The 27,211-nt window shown below is 36.7% G+C and overlaps 1 protein-coding gene across 9 annotated transcripts in view; it reads right to left on the bottom strand.

Moving 5' to 3' along the window:
• Positions 1–10,678: 10,678 nt before the first annotated feature.
• LARP4 (La ribonucleoprotein 4) overlaps positions 10,679–27,211 on the bottom strand; it is a 218,377-nt gene continuing 201,844 nt past the window's right edge. For 8 of the 9 annotated variants that reach the window (XM_046011704.1, XM_046011708.1, XM_046011705.1 and 5 more), the window contains 6 exons: positions 24,364–24,576; positions 23,663–23,711; positions 20,996–21,157; positions 15,203–15,327; positions 14,713–14,881; positions 10,679–13,145 (listed from right to left, as the gene is read on the bottom strand). In XM_046011704.1, coding sequence (XP_045867660.1) covers positions 12,807–13,145; positions 14,713–14,881; positions 15,203–15,327; positions 20,996–21,157; positions 23,663–23,711; positions 24,364–24,576 — 1,057 coding nt within the window. In that variant the 3' untranslated portion in view covers positions 10,679–12,806. The remainder of the gene's footprint in view (positions 13,146–14,712; positions 14,882–15,202; positions 15,328–20,995; positions 21,158–23,662; positions 23,712–24,363; positions 24,577–27,211) is intronic. The other variant, XM_046011706.1, reaches the window with a different exon arrangement.

Below are 27,211 nucleotides of genomic sequence, written 5' to 3'. Positions count from 1 at the left end.
CTACGTTTATTCTATTTATTTGTTCCCTTGCATTTGTTATTAATCATTTTATTTATTTGGGTGCTCTCATGTTGGGTGCCAAAATATTTACAATTGTTATATATATGTTATTGTTGGATTGCCCCCTTTCTTATTATATAGTGCCATTCTTTGTGTTTTGTTAGTCTTTTTTTTTTTTTAAGATTTATTTATTTGAGAGACAGTGAGAGAGAACATGAGAGAGGAGAGGTTCAAAAGGAGAAACAGACTCTCCATGGAGCTGGGAGCTCGACACAGGCCTTGATCCTGGGACTCCAGGATCATGACCTGAGCCCAAGGCAGTTGTTTAACCAACTGAACCACCCAAGCGACCCAGTCTTTTTTTTTTTTTTTTTAAGATTTTATTTTTCCATCTCACATCCCCATGCGTGTACACCTAATCTCAGCTGGTCCACCTGAGACCACCTGAGCACCAACCTTAGTCTCCACATTGTCCTATTTCCACTACAAAAAGAAACTATTGTGAACCAGGAGAAACTCACAAAACTGCAAGCACAGGTGGGCATTGGAGGGAAAGAAACTGTTCACTGAAAAAAGGTGGTTCATAGGATGGCTATAGCAGATGATAAAAAACTTCAGTTCTTCTCAAATAAGTTAGGGGTAAACAATATCTCTGGCATTGAAAAAGTGAAAATGTTCACAAACCAAGGAACATGATCCATTTTAACAACCCTAAAGTCCAGGCATCCCTGGCAGCGAACACTTTCACCATCATGGGCAACGCTGAGACAGAGTAGCTGAGAGAAATGCTACCCGGTATCTTAAACCAACTTGATGCAGATAGTTTGACTAGTTGAAGGAGACTGGCTGAAGCTCCCCATTCAAACAATCTGTAGATGGAAAAGCACCACTAGCTACCAGAGAAGATGAAAAGAAGTTCCAGATCTTGTGGAGAATTTTGATGACTCTTCCAAGAATGAAGCAAGCTGAATTGAGTCAAATTCTGAAGAAGGTAATAACTTGGAGAAGTTACTGGGAGCTTCTATTTTATACCATGACGGCTTTTGAAATTTTTGGTCATTGATTTGCGAAAACCTAGATCTCTAATATTTTTTAAGCCCAAGCCGCTTGGACACTGCAGCTCTTATCAGTTTTTGCTTATACACAATTCATTCTTTGCAGTTAATTAAGCTGAAGAAGCCTGAGAATAAAGTTTGAAACAAGGTTAATAAAGCTCTTTGCCTAGAAGGAAGGAAGGAAGGAAGGAAGGGAGTGAGGAGGGCATATTTTATTTTTAAGTAATCTCTGTGCTCAACGTGGGGCTTGAACTCACAACCTTGAGATCAAGAGTTGCATGTTCTACTGACTGAGCCAGCCAGGCTCCCCTATGGTCTTGTTCTAAAGTCTACTTTGTCCGGTGTAAATGTTGCTACTGTAGTTTTTTTTTTTTTTTTTTTAGACATCCATTGCATGATAAATGTTTCTTCATCCCCTTACTTTTAATCTGCAGATGTATTTAGGTCTAACATAAGTCTCTTGTAGGCAGTGTATAGATGGATCCTATTTATTCATCCATTATGTCACCCTATGTCTTTTGATTGGAGTGTTTCAAATTATTGATAGATATGTATTTATTGCCACTTTATTACTTGTTTTGTGATTGTTTCTGAATATTTGTTTTTCTGGTTCGTTCGTTCTTGCATGGTTTGCTGGTTTTCCTTAGTGTTATACTTGTATTTCTTTCTCTTTACTCTTTGCATAATTATTAGTTTTTTAAAAAAGATTTTATTTAAATACAGATATGTAGGTGTGCAAGCACATGCATGCGTTTGTGGCAATGAGCAGACCTGGTAATCAGATCTTGGTTTTTATTTTTTTTTTTTTTTAAGATTTTATTTGACAGACAGAGATCACAAGCAGACAGAGAGGCAGGAAGAGAGAGAGGAAGGGAAGCAGGCTCCCTGTTGAGCAGAGAGAGCCCGATGTAGGGCTCGATCCCAGGACCCTGAGATCATGACCTGAGCTGAAGGCAGAGGCTTTAACCCACTGAGCCACCGAGGTGCCCCTTGGTTTTTATTTTTAAAACTTTTTTTTGGTTAAAATTTTAATTACAGTATAATTAACATACATTGTTATATCAGTTTTAGATGAGATTTTTTTAAAACAGGAAAAATTTGAGGACCACATATATGAGGACCATATATGTTTTATATATGACAATGGCATTATGATTGTAACTACAAGACTACTTTTTAAGGGGAAAACATACTCAAATATTTATGGGTGAAATGGTATGCCTGAAATTTGCTTCATAAAAACCCACTGGAAGGTGGGGTGGGAAGAAAGTAGAGGTATATATAATAGTGGCTAAGATCATAATAAGGTTGAGTGATAAGAATATGCAGGATAATCATACTATTCTATTTTTTTTTAAAGATTTTATTTATTTATTTGACAGAGAGAGATCACAAGTAGATAAAGAGGCAGGTAGAGAGAGGGAGAGAGGAGGAAGCAGGTTCCCTGCTGAGCAGAGAGCCTGATGCGGGACTCGATCCCAGGACCCTGAGATCATGACCTGAGCCAAAGGCAGCGGCTTAACCCACTGAGCCACCCAGGCGCCCCATACTATTCTATTTTTGTATATATTAAAAATTTCTTGTATCCAAACATTTTTAAGGACAGAGAAATATTATTTCTGCATAAGGCCATTGTTTTGTAATTTTATCTTGTTCTATTTTATCTAATATTGATGCCTATGTAAGAGAAAGGGTACTTCAAAACATGAACTTGCAGAACAATCTTTTTTTTTTTTTAAAGATTTTATTTATTTATTTGACAGAGAGAAATCACAAGTAGACAGAGAGGCAGGCAGAGAGAGAGAGAGGGAAGCAGCTCGCTGCTGAGCAGAGAGCCCGATGCGGGACTCGATCCCAGGACCCTGAGATCATGACCTGAGCCGAAGGCAGCGGCTTAACCCACTGAGCCACCCAGGCGCCCCCAGAACAATCTTTACTAAAAGTCTCATAATTACAATGGCTGAAAAATTAGAAATATTGTCTACCCAGAAATCCAAGAGAATCATCTAACATACCATCATTCATTCATTCATTCATTCAAACATACTGAGTTAATGTAACATGTTAGGCACTGTCTAGGTGGTAGGGAATACAGTGTTTGGGAATAAGGTCCATCCTCTTATAAACCTTACAGTGTGGTTTTATCAGACTTCCTATGGAAAATTTTAAAGTGGCTTAAGATTAAAGTCAACATATAAAAATAAATAACCTTCCTGTATTAGAGCAACAGTGAATTGAAAAAAAAAATCCATTCACAGAGCAAAACATAAGTAGGCACAAACCCAACAAGAAATGTACAAGACTTAGATGAAGAAAAAGCTAACTGAATGTTCTAAAAATAGACCTAAATGGGGGGGGGGAGCCAACCCAAAACCCAACATATCAATGTTTCAAAAATTAATCTACATAAATCAGTGCAATTTTTATGAAAATCCTATGGTGATTTTCTAAATTCTAACTTGAGAAGCTAGCTCAAAAAAAAGTTTCAGTAGAAGATAAAATGTTCAAGGAAAGCCAAGAAAAATTAAAAGTAAAAAATTTAAAAGGAGAATTTGCCTGAACAGAGACAAAGCATACTAAAAAGCTATAGGCCTTAAAACCATAAAGTCACGTCTCCCAAAATTTCCTGTAAATATAAAATAATATCTATAGAAACCTTTAAAATTCTTTTAAAATAGAATTTTAAAACAAAATTTGTTAGCTGATTCTAAAATTTGTATTACAGAAAAAACAATCACAAGAATAGCCAGACATTTTAACAAAAACAACCATGGATGCAATTCGCCCTTTTGAACAACAAAATACACTAAAAAGCTACAGGACTTAAAATGGGAATGTTACTTTTTTTTTTTTTTTTTAAGATTTTTGTATTTATTTATTTGACAGAGACAGAGATCACAAGTAGGCGAGCAGCAGTCAGAGAGAGAGAGCAGACTCCTTGCTGAGCAGAGAGCCCAATGCAGGGCTTGATCCCGGTACCCTGAGATTATGACCTGAGCTGAAGGCAGAGGCTTAACCCACCGAGCCACCCAGGTGCCCCCAAATGGGGTGTTATTAATGCAGGAATAGGATAAAAGGAATTTGATAAATTTTGAGGAAGCAGATTTATGCATAACTGGGAATTTCCTTTATGATAAAAGTAACATCTCAAGAGGGGCGCCTGGGTGGCTCAGTGGTTGAGCCGCTGCCTTCGGCTCAGGTCATCTCAGGGTCCTGGGATCGGGTCCCGCATCGGGCTCTCTGCTCAGCAGGGGCCTGCTTCTCTCTCTCTCTGCCTGCCTCTCTATCTACTTGTGATCTCTCTCTGTCAAATAAAAAAAAAAAAAAAATCTTCAAATAAGGGAGAAAAGATCAAGTACTTAGCAAAAAGTTTTTGAACTGATGACTACTCAGAAAAAAATACGTTAAACATTTCCATAATGCACCAAAATAAACTGAATGTGTTTAAAAGCTAAAATTCAATTTTTTTAAAGATTTTTATTTATTTATTTATCAGAGAGAGAGAGAGAGAGAGAGAGATCACAAGTAGGCAGAGAGGCAGGCAGAGGCAGAGGGAGAAGCAGGCTCCCCGCTGAGCAAGGAGCCCAATATGGGACTCGATCCCAGGACGCCGGGATCATGACCTGAGCCGAAGACAGCCGCTTAACCAACTGAGCCACCCGGTGTCCCTAAAAGCTAAAATTCAAAAGGCAAAATTATTAAGTATTATTAGAAAACAGGAGAAAAAAAATACTTAAAAGCTTCAGGATAAGGAAGGCTTTTTTTTTTTTTTTTAATATTAAGGAAGCTTTTCTAAGCAAGTCATATAGTAAAAGGTTGATAGGACTTCAAAGACAATTAATACAAGAGATGATATCGAAGTTGAAATCTTAAAATTATTGAGAATATATTCCTAATATATTTTAACAATGACATATCCAGAATGTGAAGAGCCCCACCAGTAAAGAAAAAATGACAACCTAATGAAAAAATAAGCAATAACTTATAATATATGGTTAATAAACATACAAAAAATTAAATTCACTAGAAATCAAGAAAATATAGTTTTAGCAGTAACTGATAAGAGGTACCTAAAGATACATAGATGTGGGAGTATTGTGTCTTTTGATTTTTGGAGGTCATAAGCTATGAGAGCAAAAAAGCCCAGAACTCCTGAGGGTGATTTGTCCTGGGGGCGCCTGGGTGGCTCAGTGGGTTAAGCCGCTGCCTTCGGCTCAGGTCATGATCTCAGCGTCCTGGGATCGAGTCCCGCATCGGGCTCTCTACTCAGCAGGGGGCCTGCTTCCCTCTCTCTCTCTGCCTGCCTCTCTGCCTACTTGTGACCTCTTTCTGTCAAGTAAATAAATAAAATCTTAAAAAAAAAAAAAAAGATTTGCTATTATGGACATTGGGTGAGAGAATTCTTTATCTGGAAGTTGCTGCAAGGACCATGTAAATATGTAACTGTTACTGTTCAACCTTTCCTGTCACATGGAGAAAGCCCACTTGAGAAAGAAGCCAACGCACAGCTAGTAGACTGGGCATGGGAGGGAAAGGCGAGGGAGAGAAGGGAGAGGGAAGATGGGAGAGATTGAGAGATAGGGGCTAGAGTGAGATTATGCACTTGGATCCAGTTCTACCACATTTAAAACAGATAACTGGTATTTCCTGAAGGTTTCAATACGGATGAAAAATAGCCATACATCTACAGGAAAATAAGATAGTGGTAAGACACAACAAATTTTTAGGAAAATTTTAGAAAGTTTACATTTGGAAACTTTGAAGAGTATTAACTATTACTCCACAATTTAACCGATGAGTAAACAAGCAGAGAGAATTAAATGATTTGCCTAAATACACAAGTATTAGTAGCAGAGATGGCTATAGCTAAGGGAAGTCTTTAACTAAAGAAAACGGCCAAGTTTGATAGGTATTTAAATTCTACAACCTTTGATCCATGTTTATGGCTATTACATGATTTCTAGGACACAACTGGCTTTGCTGAGGCAGACAAGAATTATGTCTTTTAAGAATCTACACCTAGAAAAATGGCACATTGTGAAGAAAATGTTTGGTTATAACAGATATGACAAGCTTAATGCTTTTTATTCCTCTCCAATACATGACAGACCTTATTGATGAGGACTGGGAACATTAAGTCTTGAATGAAATCATATATTAAGTGGTTAGCACAATAGTTGGTAGCCTGGAAACTGTCCAAGTGGGATAGAGGATGATTGGGATTAAGGTACCGATAATTAAGACAGAGAAGTAGAGGCAGATATAAGCCAAACGTTTTTTATTTAGCCTTGTCCCTAACAGTCACATTTTAAATTAGCTGAAAGAGGAGGAGAGGTGGGGCAGGGTGCAGGAGGGGGGGAGGCAGGAATAAAATTAGCTGAAAGGAAATGCAATCTAATGAAAACCACCTTATTTTGGAGATGAACTATTGTCTTTTGGACTTAAAAGGAATGATTTTTAGTTTAGTATTATTTTTGTTCCCCCAGGTCTCCATTTTTAAGATTATCAGAAACCCTGCAGAAGGAAGAAGCCTATTTCAAAACTGTACTCATAATTATATTTCCCTCCCCACAAAATGTTTTTTGCCAGCATATCCCTCCAATCATGGCGAATGGCACAAACTTCCATCCAAATTCATGAGTAATTTTTAAAAAAATTTTTCATGAGTAATTTTTGATGCTTACTTCGCTCTTCCTCCCTCCATAGATCTCATCCATTTGTCTTGTTCCCAGAAACTTCTCAAATCTTCCACTTTGTTCCAACCTACCACCATGAGGTACAATCTAACCAGTCTCCCATCTACTGTCCAAAGTGCACAAATTTCAAATCTTGGAGTCTGGCTCTTCCCTCTTTCTTCAGCCTCAGCCTGAAAGATCAAACAATGTCACCCATGATTTTATCTGCAGGACCCTCTAATTCTTCCAGTGCATGGTAAAATGCTAATGCACAAGTTGTTCCTAATCTGAACACCCTCCTGCCCACCTAATTAACTTTTACTCCTTCAGATATGTCCCCTTTCTCGGAGAAGTATCTCTCTTTCCCCGCACCATCCCTCACTCCCAATCACACAGATTCTGATTCCAGCTTTCATATTTACTACTGGTCTGATTTTGCCATTACTTAGGACTACTTCAAGCTAAGCACTATAAGGGCAGGAAACATATTTTTGCTGCCTAACACACTGCCTGGAACATAGCATGCAATAAATATTAGCTGACAATATATATGATACTCTACCCATTATGATGAACTCCAATGGTAAGGCAATGCCGTTAGTTTTCATAGATCAGTGTCAGTTACTTGTACAGGCAGAACTGGGAATGCAAAACTAGAACTTAGATGCATCACTGAAAATACAAGTGTGTAAAGATAAAAGCCACACACATATTTTAGAGAGGTTGGAGTCCTACTATGCTAAGTTTTATACAGTAAACATAATACAAAAGGAACAAGAAAGAACACACTTTCAAAGATCTGCAGAGCAGCTATCAAAAATGAATTTAGAAAGATGTTTAGGGGTGTCTGGCTGGCTCAGAAGAGCATGTGACTCTTGATTTCAGAGTCATGAGTTCAAGCCCCATACTGAGTGTAGAAATTAAATATATACATTAAAAAATATTGAGGTAGCCTGTTCCTTTGTTTCCCACAACACTAGAAGGAGGAGGTCCCAATGTGGGATCATTATAAAGAAAGCAAAAAATCCCAGTTCCTTTAAACCCACACAAACTAGAACACCCTTGATAATTTTGTCAGACTTTTAAGGAAACTCACCATCCTTTAGCAATAACTGCTAAACTTTGTAAAAAAAAAAACAAAACAAAAAAACTTCCAGAAATAGCAAACTGAAACTGAGGGGCACCTGGATGGCTCAGTTGTTAAGTGTCTGCCTTTGGCTCGGGTCATGATCCCAGGGTCCTGGGATCCAGTCCCTCATCTGGCTTCCTGTTCCACAGGAAGCCTCTGCCTTCAGCTCAGGTCATGATCCCAGGGTCCTGGGATCAAGCCCCACATCGGGCTCTCTGCTCAGCAGGGAGCCTGCTTCCCTTCCTCTCTCTCCGCCTGCCTCTCTGCCTACTTGTGATCTCTTGTCAAATAAGTAAAATCTTTAAAACAAAAACAAAAACACCCTCCCCAAACCCTTTAGCTTTAGATACAACAAAACAACAATGTGGTGAAAAGCTAAAAATAATCTAATGGTTTTCTCTTGGACATAAAAAAGTTTAAAAGCCTAGAATTTACACTCAGGTCAGACCATAATTTACCCCAGAAAACCAAAATCCTTAAGCTGCACATTGCCCTATGGTTTCTTCCCCATCACCACTGCTCCAGACACTAAAAGATCTTGAGAAAAGCCTAGGACCATAACTGCTGAATTTTCTGGCTCTCTTCTCTCACTTTACAGAGGAAATCTCACACATCCTGTACCCCATTCCTCCAAATCAAACCAAACCAAACCAAAAAAAGAGCTGAGACCAGAATAATGATAGAACTCAGGAAACAGGCAACACACAGAATTATGGAAAAATAAACACAAGTAGTCATTAGACATAAACCACCTGGAGAAAAGGAAACCAGTCCTGCTTTTAAATAATTTTATTTTTTCTAATTTCGTGTTACTTTAATTTCCCATAGCACCTTGGCAATGTTGAAAACAGAAATACAAATACAAGGATGTACTCATTTTAACATAATATGCATGAGCATGTGTCACACCATCTTTTTTGGGCGGAGGGAGCAGTTTGGACAACAGGAACAAACCTAAGAAATGGACAAAATGGAAGCTGGGTAACTGATTCTGATCCCTGACCCCAAACATTTAATAGGGGTCACTCAAAAGACAAGTAAATCAGGCAAAAAAAAAAAAAAAAAAACAAAACCCAAAAAACCCAACATCGATGTAGACGTTTCTTTATCTACACTTATCAGTGTTTTGTACTACAAAACTGAAAATAAAACCATTTTATTTTATACACAGTCTGTTGACATCTGAGTTGTACCTTTAGGAACTGTCTACTCAATTCATAAAAAAATTGTTAGTTTTTAAAAATAAAATTATTTAATAATCAGGTGATTTCAAAAGAGAATTTACTTTCAACTTGAACACAAATTCTCTTTCAACTTCTTGAAATGTCTCATTCAGTTAATAAAAACTGAAATGTCTATGTATCTTCTTGGAAGCTCAAACTAGCTAAGTTAGCATGCACCAGAAAAGCCTAAAGTTAAATTAATGGCCACCATATTGTAAGGAAATATAAAAAATTAGGAAAAAACCTCATCATACAGTTAAGAATTTATAAAAACCTTCAAAAGGAATACACTGTCCTCTTGCATTTTACCTTTTCTATAAAAACAAAATGCTACTTTTAAAATACGGTTAATATACCTGCCCAACACAAATATCAAGAGACTTATCCCCAGTGCTGTTTAATTGTGTCAAAGTAAAACCAGTGGACATTTAAGCCAAGAGACTAAATATTAAGGCCATAACTAATAAAGCTAAAAAAAAAAAAAAAAAAAAAAGCGTTCAGTAACTTTTAAATACTATTTTCTGCACCAGCAGATGCAAACACTCCATTAAGCCTTTTGCAAAGCCAACCTGGTTATTTAAAAAGGAATGTAAAGCAATATTCAAACTACCTTAATTTTAGGAACCAAAAATAAATTAAAAATCAGCAAGTCATTTGAGACCACATGCAAATCGAGCACATAAGATGACAACAATAAATCCTGATTACTGAAAGATCTTCTCTTCTTCCAAAATTCAAGTGAATAAAATTTAGATGGATCACTCTTTTGAATGCCAGTGTCTATACTTGCAAAAATGGAATCACTCAAGTAGAGACAGGCCCTAGATATCCTGAAAAACCTCAATTGTCAGGATAGAAAATGGAGACAGGTCTTGCAGTATCTCCAAATACCTTCTCTATGAAGTGCTACTCTCTTCATGCAATAAGAACTATGACAGAAAACCACCATACTGTACACTCATTATCATTTGTATCTACTTTTAGCCTCCAATAACCCAAGGAAATGTTAAGTCATAAGGATGAAGAGAAAAATTTGACATTTAAATTCCTCCCTCTACAGAACCAAATAAATAGCTGAACTACAGTAAGCGCCCAACCCGCATCAGTTACAGAGAATTGCTGGAAAAAAATCCAAACAGTTTCACACAACTCATAGGCATCATTTTGATACAAACCTTAAATCTGCTGTAATAAAATAAATGCTAAATACATACTGTGAAAAAAATATATTACACACACACACACACACACACACACACACTTCCCTATACACTCCACCAAACTGGGAACTATTAACTATAATGAGGCAAATTAAATTAAAAACACTATGTACTTTATAAGAAATTTAAAAGTGAGCATGTCTTCAAATTTCTACTTCGAATAACATTTTGGGTAAAAAGGCAAGAACATAGTTGCTTTCTTCAAAAAGAAGACTCTTTTCTTCTGTTTCAATTAGAACATTCAGTTTTTAGATGTTGGGTGGACTAACAGTAAGTCACACAAGCATACAAGTAATACAAGCCTATTTCTGTGACATTGTAAAAAAGTAATGTTTCATTTTTAAGTGCAATAATTAAGTTTATAATCCTTACCAAGTGATTTTTATAAAATGTTTATTCTCTTAAATCCAATGCATTCACAGAGTGTTAACACTTTAAATGTTTATCATTTCCACCAACTGCAGCATTATCTAAGTAAACGAAAATAAGCACTTTTATCATAGATGTAGTCAATGATTATTAATACTTTTTTTTTAAAAGGATCTAAACTTCCCCCAAATTTCAGCACAGGTAGTTTTATTGTATGTTTCATCTAGTAGATGATTTTTAAAAATAGTGTGTAGAAATGAATAGTTTCAAACTACTTAAATATATTATACCATGTTATCAATCCACCAAATCAAAAGCAATTGTCAAGCTGAATAAGTTACAAAGAAATGATAATCCTGGCTTGTACAGAAATGTGCAGTGTTTAGTTACCTACTAATACAAATCTCCAAAGCTTAACTTAGAGTTGGAAGATGAGTTTCACAGTAATGTAATTTTAACCTCCATTTACATTCATTTTAATATATTACTAAGATGTTTACTCTATGTCACAATGGTGCTTTCCAGTGTTCACAATTTACAGTTTCAATTTGTACATATGTAATTCACTAACATAAGGGACAGTTATGACTATTACAAACTATCCCTAAAAAGAAAACAAACCCCACCTTACATGGAACTCTGAAATAGTATGATTTAAAACAGATTACTGCAAAATGGTTTTTAATATTTTAGCCATTTTCTAAACACCAGCATGTAAACTTGCCTACTTAATATGACAGCTACAACTTTATTCACTGAGAAAGTATGTACTATTAATTTTCTTCAACTATCTTTCTCACCTTAAGTCAAAAAATATCATGACTTGCTGGTTCTGTTTCTGTGAATTCCAAACTGGTTTTTTTGTTTTTTTTTTTTTTTGTTTGTTTTTTGGGAGAAAAGGAAGATGATAAAATACACTGTAAACAGAAAAAAGTCACCCCCAAATTAAGCCTTTAATATATATATATATATATATTTTTTACTTCTACACTACTTAACACTTTAAGAAATCAGTTACAATGTTTCATCTTTAACACGAACACAAATAAATTACTGTAGGGTCAGTCTGACCTACCAATCTGGGATCTAAAGTTCTAAATACATGAACAGAAGAGTAAACTACTTCAATGTTCAACTGGAGATTAGAACAGTTATATGATTTGACTAAACTGTCAAGGCAATTAGAAACATACAATTCTGTAAGATGTTGGTTATTTTGCTTTTGGGGGGTGGGTAGTCAAAGAACAGAGAATGACAATGAAGTAACAAAAAAATGTGTCTCCTATTTTAGGGGTGGGGTGGGGCAGGAAATCACAAAGCAGTTTAAACCTCAGAAGTCCATTTGACCTATCCACTCAGACCTAAAACAAATTTTTGATTTTTTGAATAACCCCCTTTCTTTCCTTGAGTATCAAACTGATTGATAGTCACATCTCTAAGTACAATCAGAGCTTAACAGCTTGTTGAATGAAATATTAAGGTCAAAAAGACAGACTGAATTTCAAAATGGAAAAAAAAAATCTACTCAAGTATTACATTCAGTTTTCAAATCATTTACTAACATGACAATAGATTTGGCTTCAATCACTCTTGCACACACTCACACAACAGGCACCCTAGCCACTGATCTGCTTTGCAACACAAGGCCATATAGGCAGAGATGGCATTCTCCAAGCCAAACTTTAAATAGATTAAAAAAAGTAATTTCTAATTTTACAGAAATGTTTCTTCAAAAAATATTTTCTCTCACTCCCTCATCTCCTGTACTGAAGGATGTGTAATATGTTTTTTTTTTTCCAAGCTAAATCTGAACCCTCAAAATTGATTCTAGGCAGAAGATCTCTGCAAATTAAAATCAAAAACAAAAATAGAAAAATTATATTTTTATATATGTATACATATATATATATATATTTATACTGATTGGAATCCTCCAGCTTTTAAAATCACTTTAGAGATGAATTTTGGGATTCTACTGCTCACAACTCCAAAATCCATAATGATTTAAGGACAGACATTTTTCTCCTGTTTCCTTCCTGGCTACCCCCCTCCCCTCCAGAACAGTTCAATATAGCCACGGCTCAAGTTTAATGGGAAGAGAGAGAAGTTTTTGAATAGTTTTTTTGTTTGTTTCTTTACTTTGGTGATCTGGGTGGCACATATTGCTCTTTGCCATTACGTCGAGTCACTCCCTGAGGTATAGCCCTATGGCCAAACTGGCGTCTTTGTTCCCTGATTTTTCCAGCTGCTCCCCTGGGAATGGTATTGCCTCGGAAGCTAGAATACTCCTTACTAGCCCTTGCTTCTGGCTTCTCATGTGATTTTTCAATGGACTTCTCAGGAGCTCCATTCTCTTCATTTTTGGTGGGAGAGGCTACATTGGAGCGAAGTTCTCGCAGTGGCTGCACAAGAACTGGAGATGGCTCTTTAGGGGGCTTCTGGCACACTTCAGCATAACTTAGCTTTCGGGGTTCCTTTGAAGTGAAGATAAAAAAAAAATTATGGTACATTCTTTAAATAAAGTACAAAAGGGATAGTGTGATCCACAAGAAAATCAGTAAGCTATCTTCTAGAAAAGGGAAATAGGCATTCTCATATACACTATTATTAAAGTGTATTATAGTAATCTTAAACATTTTTTTGGCTGAAATAATAAAAAGCCTTGGCAATTTATATATGATACAATAATGTTACCTGAGGAATTTATCTAAAAGATGCTCATGTCAGCATTGCTTATGGTGATGAAAAAACTGCAAACAACCTAAATGTCTAACAAGGAAGGGCAGATTAAGTAAATAATGTACATTCATCTGATGAAATAAAATGATTCTATTCTCTCTTCCATGGCTACAAAGAACCCTGAGATGAATTTCACAAGAATCTCAACAGAGCAGCTGGGAACATATAATATATTAGTAGAAGACTAATTAAAAGTTTTAATTACCTCATCTGGAAAAAAAGGACAACAGGGGCCTTATGTGAATGGGATAAAGCAAGTGAAAAGTATTTAGCACTGGTCTTAGAATATAGCAGGCATTCAGTAATCGGTAGCTGCCATTGTACTATTATTAAATAAGAAAATAAAATGTCCTTAACCTAGAAAAAAGGAACTATACCAAAATGCAATTAGTTATATTAATGAATGAAAAGATTATTAAATTTTGTGGTTTTTCCCTGCTTTTTTGTATTTCCCTAATTATAAAAATGATTTCTGCAAACTGAATAATAACAGAAGTAGCCCTAAGACTTGTTAAACATTATTAAAAAAGGAATTTGAAAGGGGCTTAGAGCCTCTTTAGCCCCCAAATAATACCTTATCATAAACTGAGTAAGAAAGAAGTTTCACTTAACTAGAAGGTGATCAGAAAAAAAGCCATTAATGGGGCACCTGGGTGGCTCTGTCAGTTAAGCAGCTGCCTTTGGCTCAGGTCAAGATCACTCGGTCCTGCGACCGAGCACTGCATCGGGCTCCCTCCTCAGCGGAGAGCCTGCTTCTCCCTCTCCCTCTGTCTACTGTTCTGCCTACTTGTACTCTCTATCTCTCTGTCAAATAAATAAATAAAATCTTTAAAAAAAAAAAAAGGCCATTAAAAAAACAAAACAAAACAGAACAGAATGGGGGCAACCTAGGTGGCTCAGTTGGTTGGGCATCTGCCTCTGGCTCAGGTCATGACCCAGAGTTGTGGGATGGAGTGCTGCATGGGGTTTCCTACTCAGCTAAAGCAGGGAGTCTGCTTCTCCCTCTCCCCAACTCATACTCTCTCTTGCTCAAATAAATAAAATCTTAAAATAACAACAACAAAAACCCAGAATGAATAGTTACTTCTTCACTATCTCAACATGGCTAAAATTTCCCATTTCTTCCCAGTGACTTTAAACTCCCTGAGTTTCATTTGAGGCCGGCAGCCTCAATTCGGGCTATTTCCAAATGACTCTGCTCTATAAAGACTTATGCGAAAACAAAAACAAAACAAAAAACAAACCACTTATTATTTAGCCAATTACTTTTTTTCCCCCCACATACTAAATTCATCAAGTTACCTGTAGGGTCACAGCTACAGGTGCATTTATGTTACTATTACATGGTGAAGTACTATTTGTCCTTGATGGCTTTGCAGTACTTGGGGAAGAAACTGGTATAGTTGTCTGGTTGAGAACAGCCTTCTGAACAGTGGAATCCTCTACTGGATCCTTTTCTTGCTGAGTTGTGCTAAGGAAAAGAGAGCTTGACATTAGACTTAGTATAGCACAAAGAAACAGCTGAGCAAATAATCAGAAGAGAAAGTAATTTCTTTTTTTTTAAAGATTTTATTTATTTGACACAGAGAGAAAGAGAGAGAGAAAGATCACAAGCAGGCAGAGACAGAGAGGGAAGCAGGCTCCCTGCTGAGCAGAGAGCCTGATTTGGGGCTCAATCCCAGGACCCTGAGATCATGACCTGAGCCGAAGGCACAGGCTTAACCCACTGAGCCACCCAAGCACCCCGAGAAACTAATCTTAATGTAGAAGATCTTCTATACTGAAACTGTACCTTAATGCAGGAAGCTCAGCTGTACATGGAGGACTGGTACTCATACTGAGTTGTTGGGCAGAGGTGCAGTCTGTCTGTTCATTCTCTGCAGGCACTGGGCAACTAACTCTCAACTCTTCATTATCCTTAAAGTAAAAACATATTTCAAAATTAACTCATATAGACACTTCTCCAAAGAAGATATCCAAATGGCCAATAAATGCTTGTAAAGATGTTTAACCATCATCAGTCATTAGGAAAATGCAAATTCAAACCACACTGAGAAATCACTTTGCACTCATTAGGATGGCTATAACCAGTAAGTAACAAATGTCTGCGATGATATGGAGACATCAGAACTCTCATACACTGAAAGCGGTAATAAATGGTGCATTTTGGAAAATAGTCTGGTAGTTCTTCAAGAAGTTAAACAGTTACCATATGACCCAACAGTATATACCCAAGAGAAGATATGTCTACACACAGATGTTCATAGTAGCATTATTCACAGTAGCCAAAAAACCGCGAACAACCTAAACAGTCATCAACTGGTGAACGGATAAACAAAATGTGGTATATCCATATAATAGAATGTTACTGTGCAATAAAAGGAACGAAGTACTGGTACACACTACCATAATGGATGAACCCTGAGAACAGTGAAATAAGCCAGTCACAAAAAGACAAATACTACATGATGCCACTTATGCAAGTTACCCAGAGTACTCACATTTATATAGATAAAATAGAATGGTGGCTGCCAGTGGCTGAGGGAAGAGGTAATAGGTAATGGGAGTCACCGTGTAATGGGTACATTTTACTTTATTATTATTTTTTAAAGATCTTGTGTTTTAAGGAATCTCTACACCCAATGTGGGGCCTGAACTCACAACCCAGAGACCAAGAGTTGCATGCTCTACCAAATGAGCCAGCCAGGTGTGCCCTACTGCATTTTATATTTACAAGATAAAAAGTTCTGGAGATTAGATGCACAACACTGTGAATGTATTTAGCTCAACGGAACTGCACACACTGAACAATGTTTAAGATGGTAAATTTTTTAGGAGGGGCAGAGGGAGAGAATCTCAAGCAGACACCACACTGTTTTACCACCCTGAGGGAATAGGACAAAAGCTGAAATCAAGAGTTGGATGCTTAATTGACTAAACCACCCAGGCACCCTTTAAGTTGGTGTATTTTATATTATGTGTAATTTATCATACTTAAAAAAATATTTTTATTTATTTCAGATAGAGCAAGAGAGAGAGCTTAAGGTGGGGGGGGGGGCGCGTGTAGAGTGGCACAGAGGAGAGGGAGAAGCAGGCTCACCACTAAGCAGGGAGTCTAATGCGGGGCTTGATCCCAGGACCCCAGGATTATAATCTGAGCTGAAGGCAGATGCTTAACTGACTGAGCCACCCAGGTGCCCCTTAACACAATTTTATAAAGTAAAAAAAAAAACAATAGCAAAGGATGCCTGAGTAGCTCAGTCGGTTAAGCATTTGCCTTGGCTTGTGTCATGACCCCAGAATCCTGGGATAGAGTCCTGCACTGAGATCCCTGCTCAGCAGAAGGCTGCTTTTCCCTCTGTCCCTCCCCCATGCTCACACTCTCTCTAACATACACACACACACACACAACCCCATTAAAAAAAAAAAAACAAAAACTAATAGCAAGCCCTGGATATTAAAATCAATTGATGAAATACAAATTTCACTAAGTTTGTCTGTTTTTTATTTAAAAGATTTTATTTATTTGACAGAGATCCCAAGTAGGCAGAGAGGCAGGCAGAGAGAAAGAGAGGGGGGAAGCAGGCTCCCCACTGAGCAGAGAGCCCAATGTGGGGCTCGATATCCCAGGACCCTGGGATCACGACCCGAGCCGAAGGCAGAGGCTTTAACCCACTGAGCCACCCAGGTACCCCCCCTGCCTTTTTCTTTTTTTTTTTAAGATTTTATTTCTTTGAGAGAGAGTGAGCAAGCATGAATGGGGGAGGGGAGGGGTGCAGATGGGCAGAAGGAGAGGGAGATGTAGATGTCCCACTGAGCAGGGACCTTGATATAGGGCTTGATCCCCGGGCCCCAGGATCATGACCTGAGCCGAAGGCAGACATTCAACCAACTGAGCCTCCCAAGCACCCCCAAATTTCACTAAGCTTTAAAGGTAATATTCAGAAAAACTCTGTGGAATTATAGACAAGTATAAAAATAAAAATTAGGAAAGCCAAAACAAAATCAGAGGTTCGACCTACAAGGTGCAGTATCAAATTAAGAGTTCAAGGAAGGGGGCACCTGGGTGGCTTAATGGGTTGAGCCTCTGACTTCGGTTCAGGTCATGATCTCAGGGTCCTGGGATAGAGCCCTGCATCGGCCTCTCTGCTCAGTGGGGAGCCTGCTTCCCCCTCACTCTCTGGCTGCCTCTCTGCCTACTTGTGATCTCTATGTCAAATAAATTAAAAAAACAAACAAAAAATCCCACAAGAGTTTAAGGAAGGGAAGTGAAGAATTTGAAGTGAAGAATTTATCAAAGAGATAATATAGGAAAATTTTCTAGCATGTAAGAATGAGTTTCCAGAATGAAAAGGTCGACCAAGTATCCAGTGCAATGAATTAATAAAGAGCCATAGCAAGATACACCTTCATGACATTTCACAGAATACCAGGGATAAATAAAGATCCTACAAGCCTTGGGGGGGGGGGGGGGGGGGGGAAGAAGTCATAGAAGGATCAGAACAAGAGGTTTCTAAAAAGGATCTCTGAAAGCCAGATTATTTCCTAAGCAAGACATAAAAAAGAACAAATCATGCAAGAAAGAATGATAAATATGACCATACTAAAATAACTTGTTTTCACTCACAAATACTAAACACTGAAAACAAACCATAATTAGTAATATACATTACTGACAAAAGATTAGTATCTAAAAAATTTAAAAATTCCATGAATCTGTAAGATAAGTGATAACCCAAGAGAAAAAAAAAGGTGCCAAATACTTGACACTTTACAAAGAGAAACGCAAATGGCCAATAGAACATGAAAAGGTAAGATGACCTCAATTGTAATTAAATTTTAGATGCCCTATCCCTCAGCAATTTCACTATGTATATACCTAAAAACAAGGTGTATGTGTAGTTTGAACATACACAGCAGAACTGCTTATGATGTCAAAAAAAAAAAACCCCAAAACAAAAACAGCTCAAGTGCCCATCAACAGTAAAATAAGGATATTCTTACAAAAGAATGCAACAGTGTAAAATGAACTACTTGTATCAACACTGACGAATTTCACACAATATAGAATGAAAGAAATAAGAGAATACATATTCCATTTTTGTTGTGTTCAAGAACAGGCACACTGAACAGTATACTCTCTAGATTAGGGGTTGACAAACCATGTCCTGCTGGCCAAACCCAGCCTCTGAGTTTTGTTGGTATGGCCTGTGTGCTAAGAGTGGTTTTTAAGTTTTTAGCATGTGGCCCACAAGACTAAAATACTTACGTTCTAGACCTATTTTACAGAAAAAGTTTCCCAAGCTGGAATGGTAAAATTATAAAGAAAAGCAAGAAAATTATTATTGCCAAGTCAGGATGTTTCCTCTGACGGGGAGGAAGGGAAGATATAGGAGGAATTGTAAAAAGGAAGGGGAGACACATGGCATTGTTCAGATATTTGTGATGTTTACTGTCCACAACCGTGAGATGAGATCACAAGGGGAGATACAATTTATTAATCTTCTTTAAATATGTATGTACGTATGAATCACAATACACCAAATGGGAGAAGCCATCAACTGTAAAACGCACCATTATTTTATATATTACTAAGAAAAAACACTGCCACTTAAACAAGGGTAATGTTTAATCACAGATTTTCAAAGGTGGAAAAAATGTCTATCTTAAGGCTGATGAAATAACTACAATATTGCACAATTTTGTAAACAGGGGAAGACAAAGAAATACCTTCAAAATTCCATGGGAAAATGATTTCTATTGCAAATCTCTACAGAAATAAGCTATTGATCCAATGTGAAAACAAAAACATTTTTGGAATGCAAGATCTCAAGAAATTTATACTAAAAACCACTAATTCAGAAAGCTCAGGAAGATGTGACCTACCATAAAAAAGGAAAGTAAAACAAGAGTAAGAAAGAGAGAGGATTCAACAAAAGAAAGTAAGGAAAATTCTCAGGATGATGGTAAAGCCAAGTCCCAGCTACACAACTGTGCAGCAAGCCACTGAGAGTGCAAGGAGAAATAATGGCAGTATACTGTGAGGTTCAATTCTGAAAGAAAGAAAAAAAAGGTAGTATCAAGATGCGACTTACAAATGATGGCATATCTTAATCTAACTGGCAATACTTTTTACCTTTTTTTAAAGGCTTTATTTATTTGAGAGAAAGAGAGAGAGAGAGAGAACAAGGAAGGAGGAGTGGCAGAGAGACAAGCAGACTCCCTGTCTCAGCAGGGAGCCTGACATGGGGGAGGGTGGTGCAGCTGGATCCCAGGATCCTGAGGTCATGACCTGAGCTGAAGGCTTAACCAATTGAGCCGTCCAGGCACCCCTGTTTTTTTTTTTTTTTTAAAGATTTTATTTATTTATTTGAGAGAGAGAAAGTGAGAGAGAGCATGAGAGGGGAGAAGGTCAGAGGGAGAAGCAGGCTCTCCGTGGAGCCGGGAGCCCATTGTGGGACTCGATCCCAGGACTCTGGGATCATGACCTGAGCCGAAGGCAGTTGCTTAACCAACTGCATCACCCAGGCACCCAGCCCTGCTTTTTACTTTCTTAGTGATACTAAATCAACAGGGAACCTTATAATGGATGGTATCCTAGTATGCTGGCTTAAGAGAGCTAAATCCTTAGTTTCTAAACAGAAAGTTAATAGAAAAAAAAAAAAAAAGTTGAAATTTGTAAAGTCAAGAAATAAAGCATACTGTGAGCATGCAACTCGATGTTGGGGTTGTGAGTTCAAGCCCTACATTGGGTGCAGAGATTACTTAAAAAAAAAAAAGAAAAAAGGAGAAAGAGAAAGAGAAAGGGAAAGGAAAAGAAAAAAAAAAAAGAAAAAGAAATAGTAGATAACCATTTAATTAGAAATATAGGGGGGAAACAAGAGAAAAAGCTAGTCAAAATGGCTGCACAGGACTACTATTTTTCACTATGAGCCTAACTGTACCATGTGTATGTCCTATAAAATAAAAATAGAAATTGAATTAAGAAAAAAAGGGAAAAAAATGAGAAAAATATGTGGGGTGTAAAGACTTAGTACAGGAAGAGGTCTACACTCAAAAATATTTTAGGAGGGGGACCTATCCTAAAGGTTGATTTCCTAAGTCTTTCATATCAACTCTCCATTACTTGAAAGCCTGAATTTTATCAAACTTGGAATTCATTTACATCACTAATTATAGACTTAAGTGCAAATAACACTTTCTACCAGCTTGCATTATTCTACCAAGATGAGTTCTTGGTTCTACCAAGATGAGTTGCCTGATACCAAAGACCTGCAAAAGTGAAGAAACACTTTATTTTTTTGAACTGGTTTAATTTTTATTTTATTTTTAATTAATATATAATGTATTATTTGTTTCAAGGGTACAGGTCTGTGATTCATCAGTCTTACACAACACCCAGTGCTTTACTGGCCTGTGTAGCTTCGTCATAAATCTTTTTGTAATACTCAAAGTAAGCTGACAATCCCATGAATAAAAAGCATGATAGAAATACATATTAAGTACAAATAAAATTTCAAATAATAACTGCAAACAAAGGCTAGCTATGGTCCCACAAGTAAAAGATGGATGCTTCAGTATCTACCTTTTCTTTGTAGACACCTTTAACAACATCAGACATCCTACTCTCCAAAACAAGTTCACCTGGAGTTCTCGATGAACTTCCAGGTAAAGGAGGAAAATTTGAGGCTAGTAAGTCAAACTTTGGTGTTGGAGCCTTTGCTTCAGCTGTTGAAGACGGGGGTCTCTAAAAGACACAATCATAAAACATGTCACAAGCCAATCGCATTCCCTAATTCTGTACCACAGAAGCTGAAAGCTGTAAGGAAACAAACAAAACTCTATACCAATGCACAGAATTGTTTGTTCTCCTATAAATCCCTGGCTTCTCCTCTCAGTTGAGCTTTTATTTTTTTTAATCAATCCTACTTACCTTTCATCAACTGCCCTTTTTTTTTTTTTTTTGCAAACTGTGACACTCCTTAAGCCTGCTAACCAAATCTCCACTATTTGTTTTCTAAGTTGTTATTCCCTTTCCAGAACAAAAATAAAAACCCCTGTGTGACCTAAATTTGCCATCAGCTTTTCTCCTTCCATATAGTCTCACAAGAATATCTTTCCTTGAAAAATCTCCTGATCTGCCTTTCTGCTCACCATTCTATTCCCTGACAAGCCTCTCACTTGTACTTCCTCACCTCTGCAATCACCACTAAAACTGTGCTGACCAGTCACCAATGCCTTCCACAGTGCAATATCTGACAGACTTTTTTCCCCCCTAACTTCATATAGAACCTGGCACGGTAAACATTCTTTCCTTTGGGAGCTCATTCCTCCCTTAGGTTCTGTGATACCTCTTTCTCTTGATTTTCAGATCTCATAATCAGGTGCTTATGGCTCTCTACCTACTCCCTTCGACAGTTTCAGTTTTTCTGTGGTTACTACTCTTTTCACTTCCATACTCTCCCTATGTGATAGTCACTATTCATGGCTTCAACTACTAACCTATATCCAAACAACCTCTACAACTATCTTTTTCACTTTTGGTGACTTTCTGGCTACACATCACTGGAAATTTGCCAAAACTCACTGAATTTTACACTTTCAATACTGTCAGCCCAGACCTTTACCTGAAACCTGGATATCCATTTGCCTATCAGCCCTCTCTACTCAGATTTTGCTTGGATACAGCAAACAACATAGTAAGTAATCTTATTCTTCAGCCCAAAGCTACTATGTTGCCAAAGTTCCATTCTTGACCACTTTATTTAAATCACTTACTTTACAGAGTCCCTTGAATGATTTCATCTACTTTTATGATTTCAATTATTTTCTGTAAGCTTACAAATACTAAATTTTATCTCTAGCTAAAATCTCCTTCCTGTACAAAGGCACTTCCACTCTGCTTTTCCTACTGGAAAGCATGCTTGTCTCCTTTTTCTTCACTCCTTCAGTCCTCAATCCTCAATGTATTTTCAACATATTATACGGACTTCAAAACTAATCTCTTCTCTCCTCAACTGTTAAAGGCCACTTGAGGATTCATGTGGACTGCTGCAATGGTATCCTAAAAAAGTTGTTGCCATGTCATGGGGGCCCTTGGTACAGAAAGCTATAAATGAAAAACAATACTATTTTAAAAGACTCACAGTTTGCCCTAAGGACCATTCTGTGTGTTACAATGCAGTATGTTTTCTTCTTTGAAAATGCTTATCTTTTCACTACTTATATATGTAGTATTTATGTATGTATCTTATGTAGCCTACATGCTATATGTATACTAATATGTATATATAATTCATTACTTATACATGTAAAAACAAGTATTATACTACAATCTATGATTTATCTGTAAATTCTAGGAAAGGTTTTCTTGAGACCTCTGGGGGTTCCTACATCATTCTGATTTCTCAATTCCTTTTGTTTTCAGTTAAGAGATGGCAAACAACATTCACCATGAACAAACCACAAAAAAATAAAAGCATGATTAATTTGAAGCTAGATAAGTCAAAATTCAAATAAAAACATATTTAGAACTATAAAAGTTTTTTAATCTATAAGCAGTTTTATAAGATTAGTGGATGGAAGAATAAATAGTAGGTAGAAAATTGTTCCCACACCAACTAACAATAAACAGTTTAAGTTTCCCACACCATCCAGAGAGCTTTGTAAGTGAACGATAAGCTTTATCAGCTTGGCAAAAAGTCCTATATTTATAGGGCTACTGATAAATAGGAACTTTTGTTCAATGTCTGACAGAGTGTAAATTGGCACAACCTCTAGAGAAAGCTGTGGGCTGGTAGCAACTTACTGAATTATGACCCGGAAATCCGATTCTAGGGATTCTCCTTCAGGTATTATTAAATACTTAGGAAATGATGGTTATATGAAGTTATTATAGCACTGTTTGTAAGACTGAAAGTATTTAAATGTCCATTAATAATGTAATAAACTTTTCACTGAATATTTTCATTTTTTAATTTTTAAGCCATATTGCTATATTAGGTATTCAAGTAATTTTTTAAAAACACAAGAAACATAGATCAAATCCCTAACTATACATGTGCTTTAAGGGTGGGGAATGTTGGTAGTAGTAGTGGATATTTTAGGGTCAAAGCACAGGTTCTATTTACCTTTGCCTAATACTATAATCAGTAAGACAAAACCCTGGAAAGACCAACCACAAGCCAATGCCATACTAAATCACAAAAGAAAAAAAAAATAAATAGATGTAATAAAGGTAAAAAATACTTACCTGGACTCTCTCATCTTCTCGTCGTCTTCGACCTCTGAAAAGAGTTCTCCTTTTAACAATGATAAAAAAGTTGGGGATGATGGGAGGGACAACTCATAAGTTTCTTCAAATATATAATACACTCTATCAATGATGGGTGAATTTTTAGTTTAGCTAACTATACTTTCTATATCTCCACTATTAAGAGATGAATATATATTCTTCTGAAGGGATCCTAAACTAATCTACCAAAAACTTCATCTGTTACCACCATCACCACTAAGTAAGTTGGGCCCACTTTCACTAAGTAGCACTCCTTCCACACCAGAAGTATATCAAGGTTTTTTGTTTCATTTCAGCAGAGTAGGCAGTAAGGTATAACCCCATTTCCCCATTTCCACAGCTACGAGTTGTAAGAAATTAAACTAGAAGGCAGATAGGATCTGATCTTTCTAAGCTATTCTTTCTTCAGTAAACCATAAAGAACTTCAGAGTAACTTTATACACCTCTGATTCAGCTATATTCTATATGGGCACTATAAATTTCTTAGTAATTATAAAAACTGTTAACCTACATTATATGAACACTGTATTCATTTAGCATAACCATACACTAATAGTTTAAACAAAAAATAATCACTAGATCATGTTCTTCAAATATTCACATTATGAGCAAAGAATTTTCATATACCTTATCCGTATTTGTTACCATATTTCCTTACCTGCCCCTACCATAGTCTCCATTCTGTTCCATCTGTATAGTAGGAGTTTCTTTTGCAAGGTAGCTTTGCTCCTGATGCCCTGTTATTGTAGGGTTATGCCGCTCAGTTGTAAAGTTCCTTGAACCAGATCTGTTTAATGGTCCATCCCCCAATGACACAGAGCCCTCTGTCGAGTGTTCTGAACCACTTGATGACCTGAAATGAGGCTTCACACTATAAGAAATATAAGATCACATACATGAGAGGATAAATGAGGACAGAAAGAAAATCTTTCCCCTTAATGGTAAAAAGTACATTTAAAGGGACAAGTTAAAAATTGCCTTCTACTGTATTCTATTTTCCACAAATTAAGGTACACATAAAAGTATCACATTATAAAATGTAAACTCTTTTTGTCTGAGATTTTTATATTTAAAAGAGTTATTTGGAGGGGTGTCTGGGTGGCTCAGTCATTGATCATCTACCTTCAGCTCAGGTTATGATCCCAGGGTCCTGGGATTGAGCCCCATATTGGGTTGCCTGCTCGACAGGAAGCCTGCTTCTCCCTCTGCCACTCCCCCCGCTCTCTGTCAAATAAATAAATAAAACAAATCTTAAAAAAATTAAAAAGTTGTTTGGAGATATTTGGGGTAAAACCCAAAGTTCTTCAAGATAAAGCTACCTCTATTTCAATACTCAAAATACAACGAGGATTTTAGCTAATTTAACACCGGTAGCAGTCTTGACACACCTAAATCAGCCAGGCTTTAAGCTTATTAAAGAATTTATGCCATACATTCTCAATGGGGCAACATCACCCCTAGTAGGAGTAAAAAAGGTTCCTGGGGTGGGGGGTGGGGGTGAGAAGGAACAACAACAAAAAAATCCATCTTACTTTTATGCATAGAGCATAGATATACATATATTATATAAATACATATACCATATCTTCAATACTAAATTTTCATAGGGAAAAACGGGTGATGTCTAAAAAAAATTGGGGGGGATGTCACTCTTTAGGGAGTGGCAATGAAAACCAGAGAAACAGGGCAATATATTAAAATCCCACCTTCTTACTAAATTAATTGTTCAAAGAGCCTTTGTAAAAAAAAAAAAAGCTAGGAAAGATAATGCAACAATAGCCTGGCATGGCTTCATGAATTAGGTATAGAATCTAGTAAAAAAACACCCTCAAACCCCAAAACTATAAACAAGGGTAGCTTTTATCTTGGATGACGGGTACAAGCACCCAATTCTCTAACAATGTGTAAGCAGATGAAGCTAGGGTAGGGGGTAAAGGAGGCTACAGTTTAATCAACAATGAAAACACCTGAAGTAAGCCCAAGCAACTGAGGACCTTGGCTCTACAGTAGATTATACAGGGAAGTATAAGATTTATATTTGGTCCCTTATTTGTGTTTAAAAAGTCCACTTTTACAGTCTATTTTCCTGGTTATAAATTTATATCAACAAACACACTGCCAGTTCCTGGTTCTCTGAATTTGGATTTAAAACTTCAAAATAACTATAACCCCAACAATTAAACATGAATTTCAACAATATCTACAGCTACCCTCTTCTTTACAGAAAATTTAAAAATGAGGTTACTGCCATTAAAACTTAAATATAAAAACCAGGAGAAAAAGTTGTGTTGAATTTCATTAAGGTTATATGAAATAATTACTTTATGTCACAAAATAGATTTTAATATTTTTAAGATTTTTGTTTACTTATTTGACAGAGTGCCAGAGAGCACAAGTGGAGGCGGGGCGGGGAGGACACGCTACAGCAGAGGGAGAGGGAGAAGCAGGCTCCCTGATGAGCTGGGAGCCTGATGTGGGGCTCAATCCCAGGATCCCAGGATTACAACTTGAGCTGAAGGCACTTAACCAACTGAGCCACCCAGGAGCCCCACAAAATAGATTTTTAATAGCAGTGAAAATTATACAATATCACCATGAAAGTGTTTTTAAGATATTTTTATTATCTATCATATCTGAAAATGACTTCATGAAGGAGAATGCTGTTTATCTGTTCAGAACTATCATTTGCCTATATACCTAACAGATAAGTTACTAGGTTTAAACAGCCCTCAGATCTCATAATCTTACCCTTCACTGAGAGGGACTTACAATCTCAGTCCAGGCAAAAGAAAAAAGAAAGATAAAAGAATAAGTGATAAAAGATGGAAAGGAAGAAGTAAAGTGACAGAAAGAAGAAGTATGAAAGGCAGAAAAATGCCCAGACTTCTGAAAGTTAGTCCTAGTCTCTCTAAGTAGGTCTAGTGATCATCACTGGGCTGTTATAAGGTTCATATAATAAACTACAAAAGGGCTTCCTAAAAGTTACTTTCTCCTTGACTGATAACTTCAAATAAATAAATAAATAACAAACAAACAGATAAATAAATAAAGATCTCGAAGTGGTCACTTTTAAAAGAAACAAAACAAGGATTAGGGTCCGTCAAAAAGCTCTCTTAGTTTCATCTGTAATATTTGCAATTTATAAGAAGAAAATACTCAAGTATAATTTTTGTAACTAAAAATTAACAACCTATACTGGTCAAATATATGAAAAAGGATTGCAGATGAATGATTTTGAATAACACACAAAATTATACTAAACCTGCCATGTACCTTCAAAAGCATAGGCATACTTCCTTATAAACAAGGATGACGGAACTGTCATTCTTGGCTTTCTTACTGTGATTTCAATCTCTTCACCAAGAAAGTACCACAAACAAAAACAAGCGACAATAAAGGAACACCATGAACCCATTTTATGTTACTGTCATAAAATAATTTTCTTTTATCTTTAATATTAAAAAATCAGTATGTATTATGTATAATCTTAGTTTTAAATCTTTTTT

Source organism: Meles meles, chromosome 7 (assembly GCF_922984935.1).
Source record: "Meles meles chromosome 7, mMelMel3.1 paternal haplotype, whole genome shotgun sequence".
In the NCBI taxonomy this organism is placed as follows: domain Eukaryota; kingdom Metazoa; phylum Chordata; class Mammalia; order Carnivora; family Mustelidae; genus Meles; species Meles meles.
This window is presented reverse-complemented; position numbering and strand designations above follow the sequence as displayed.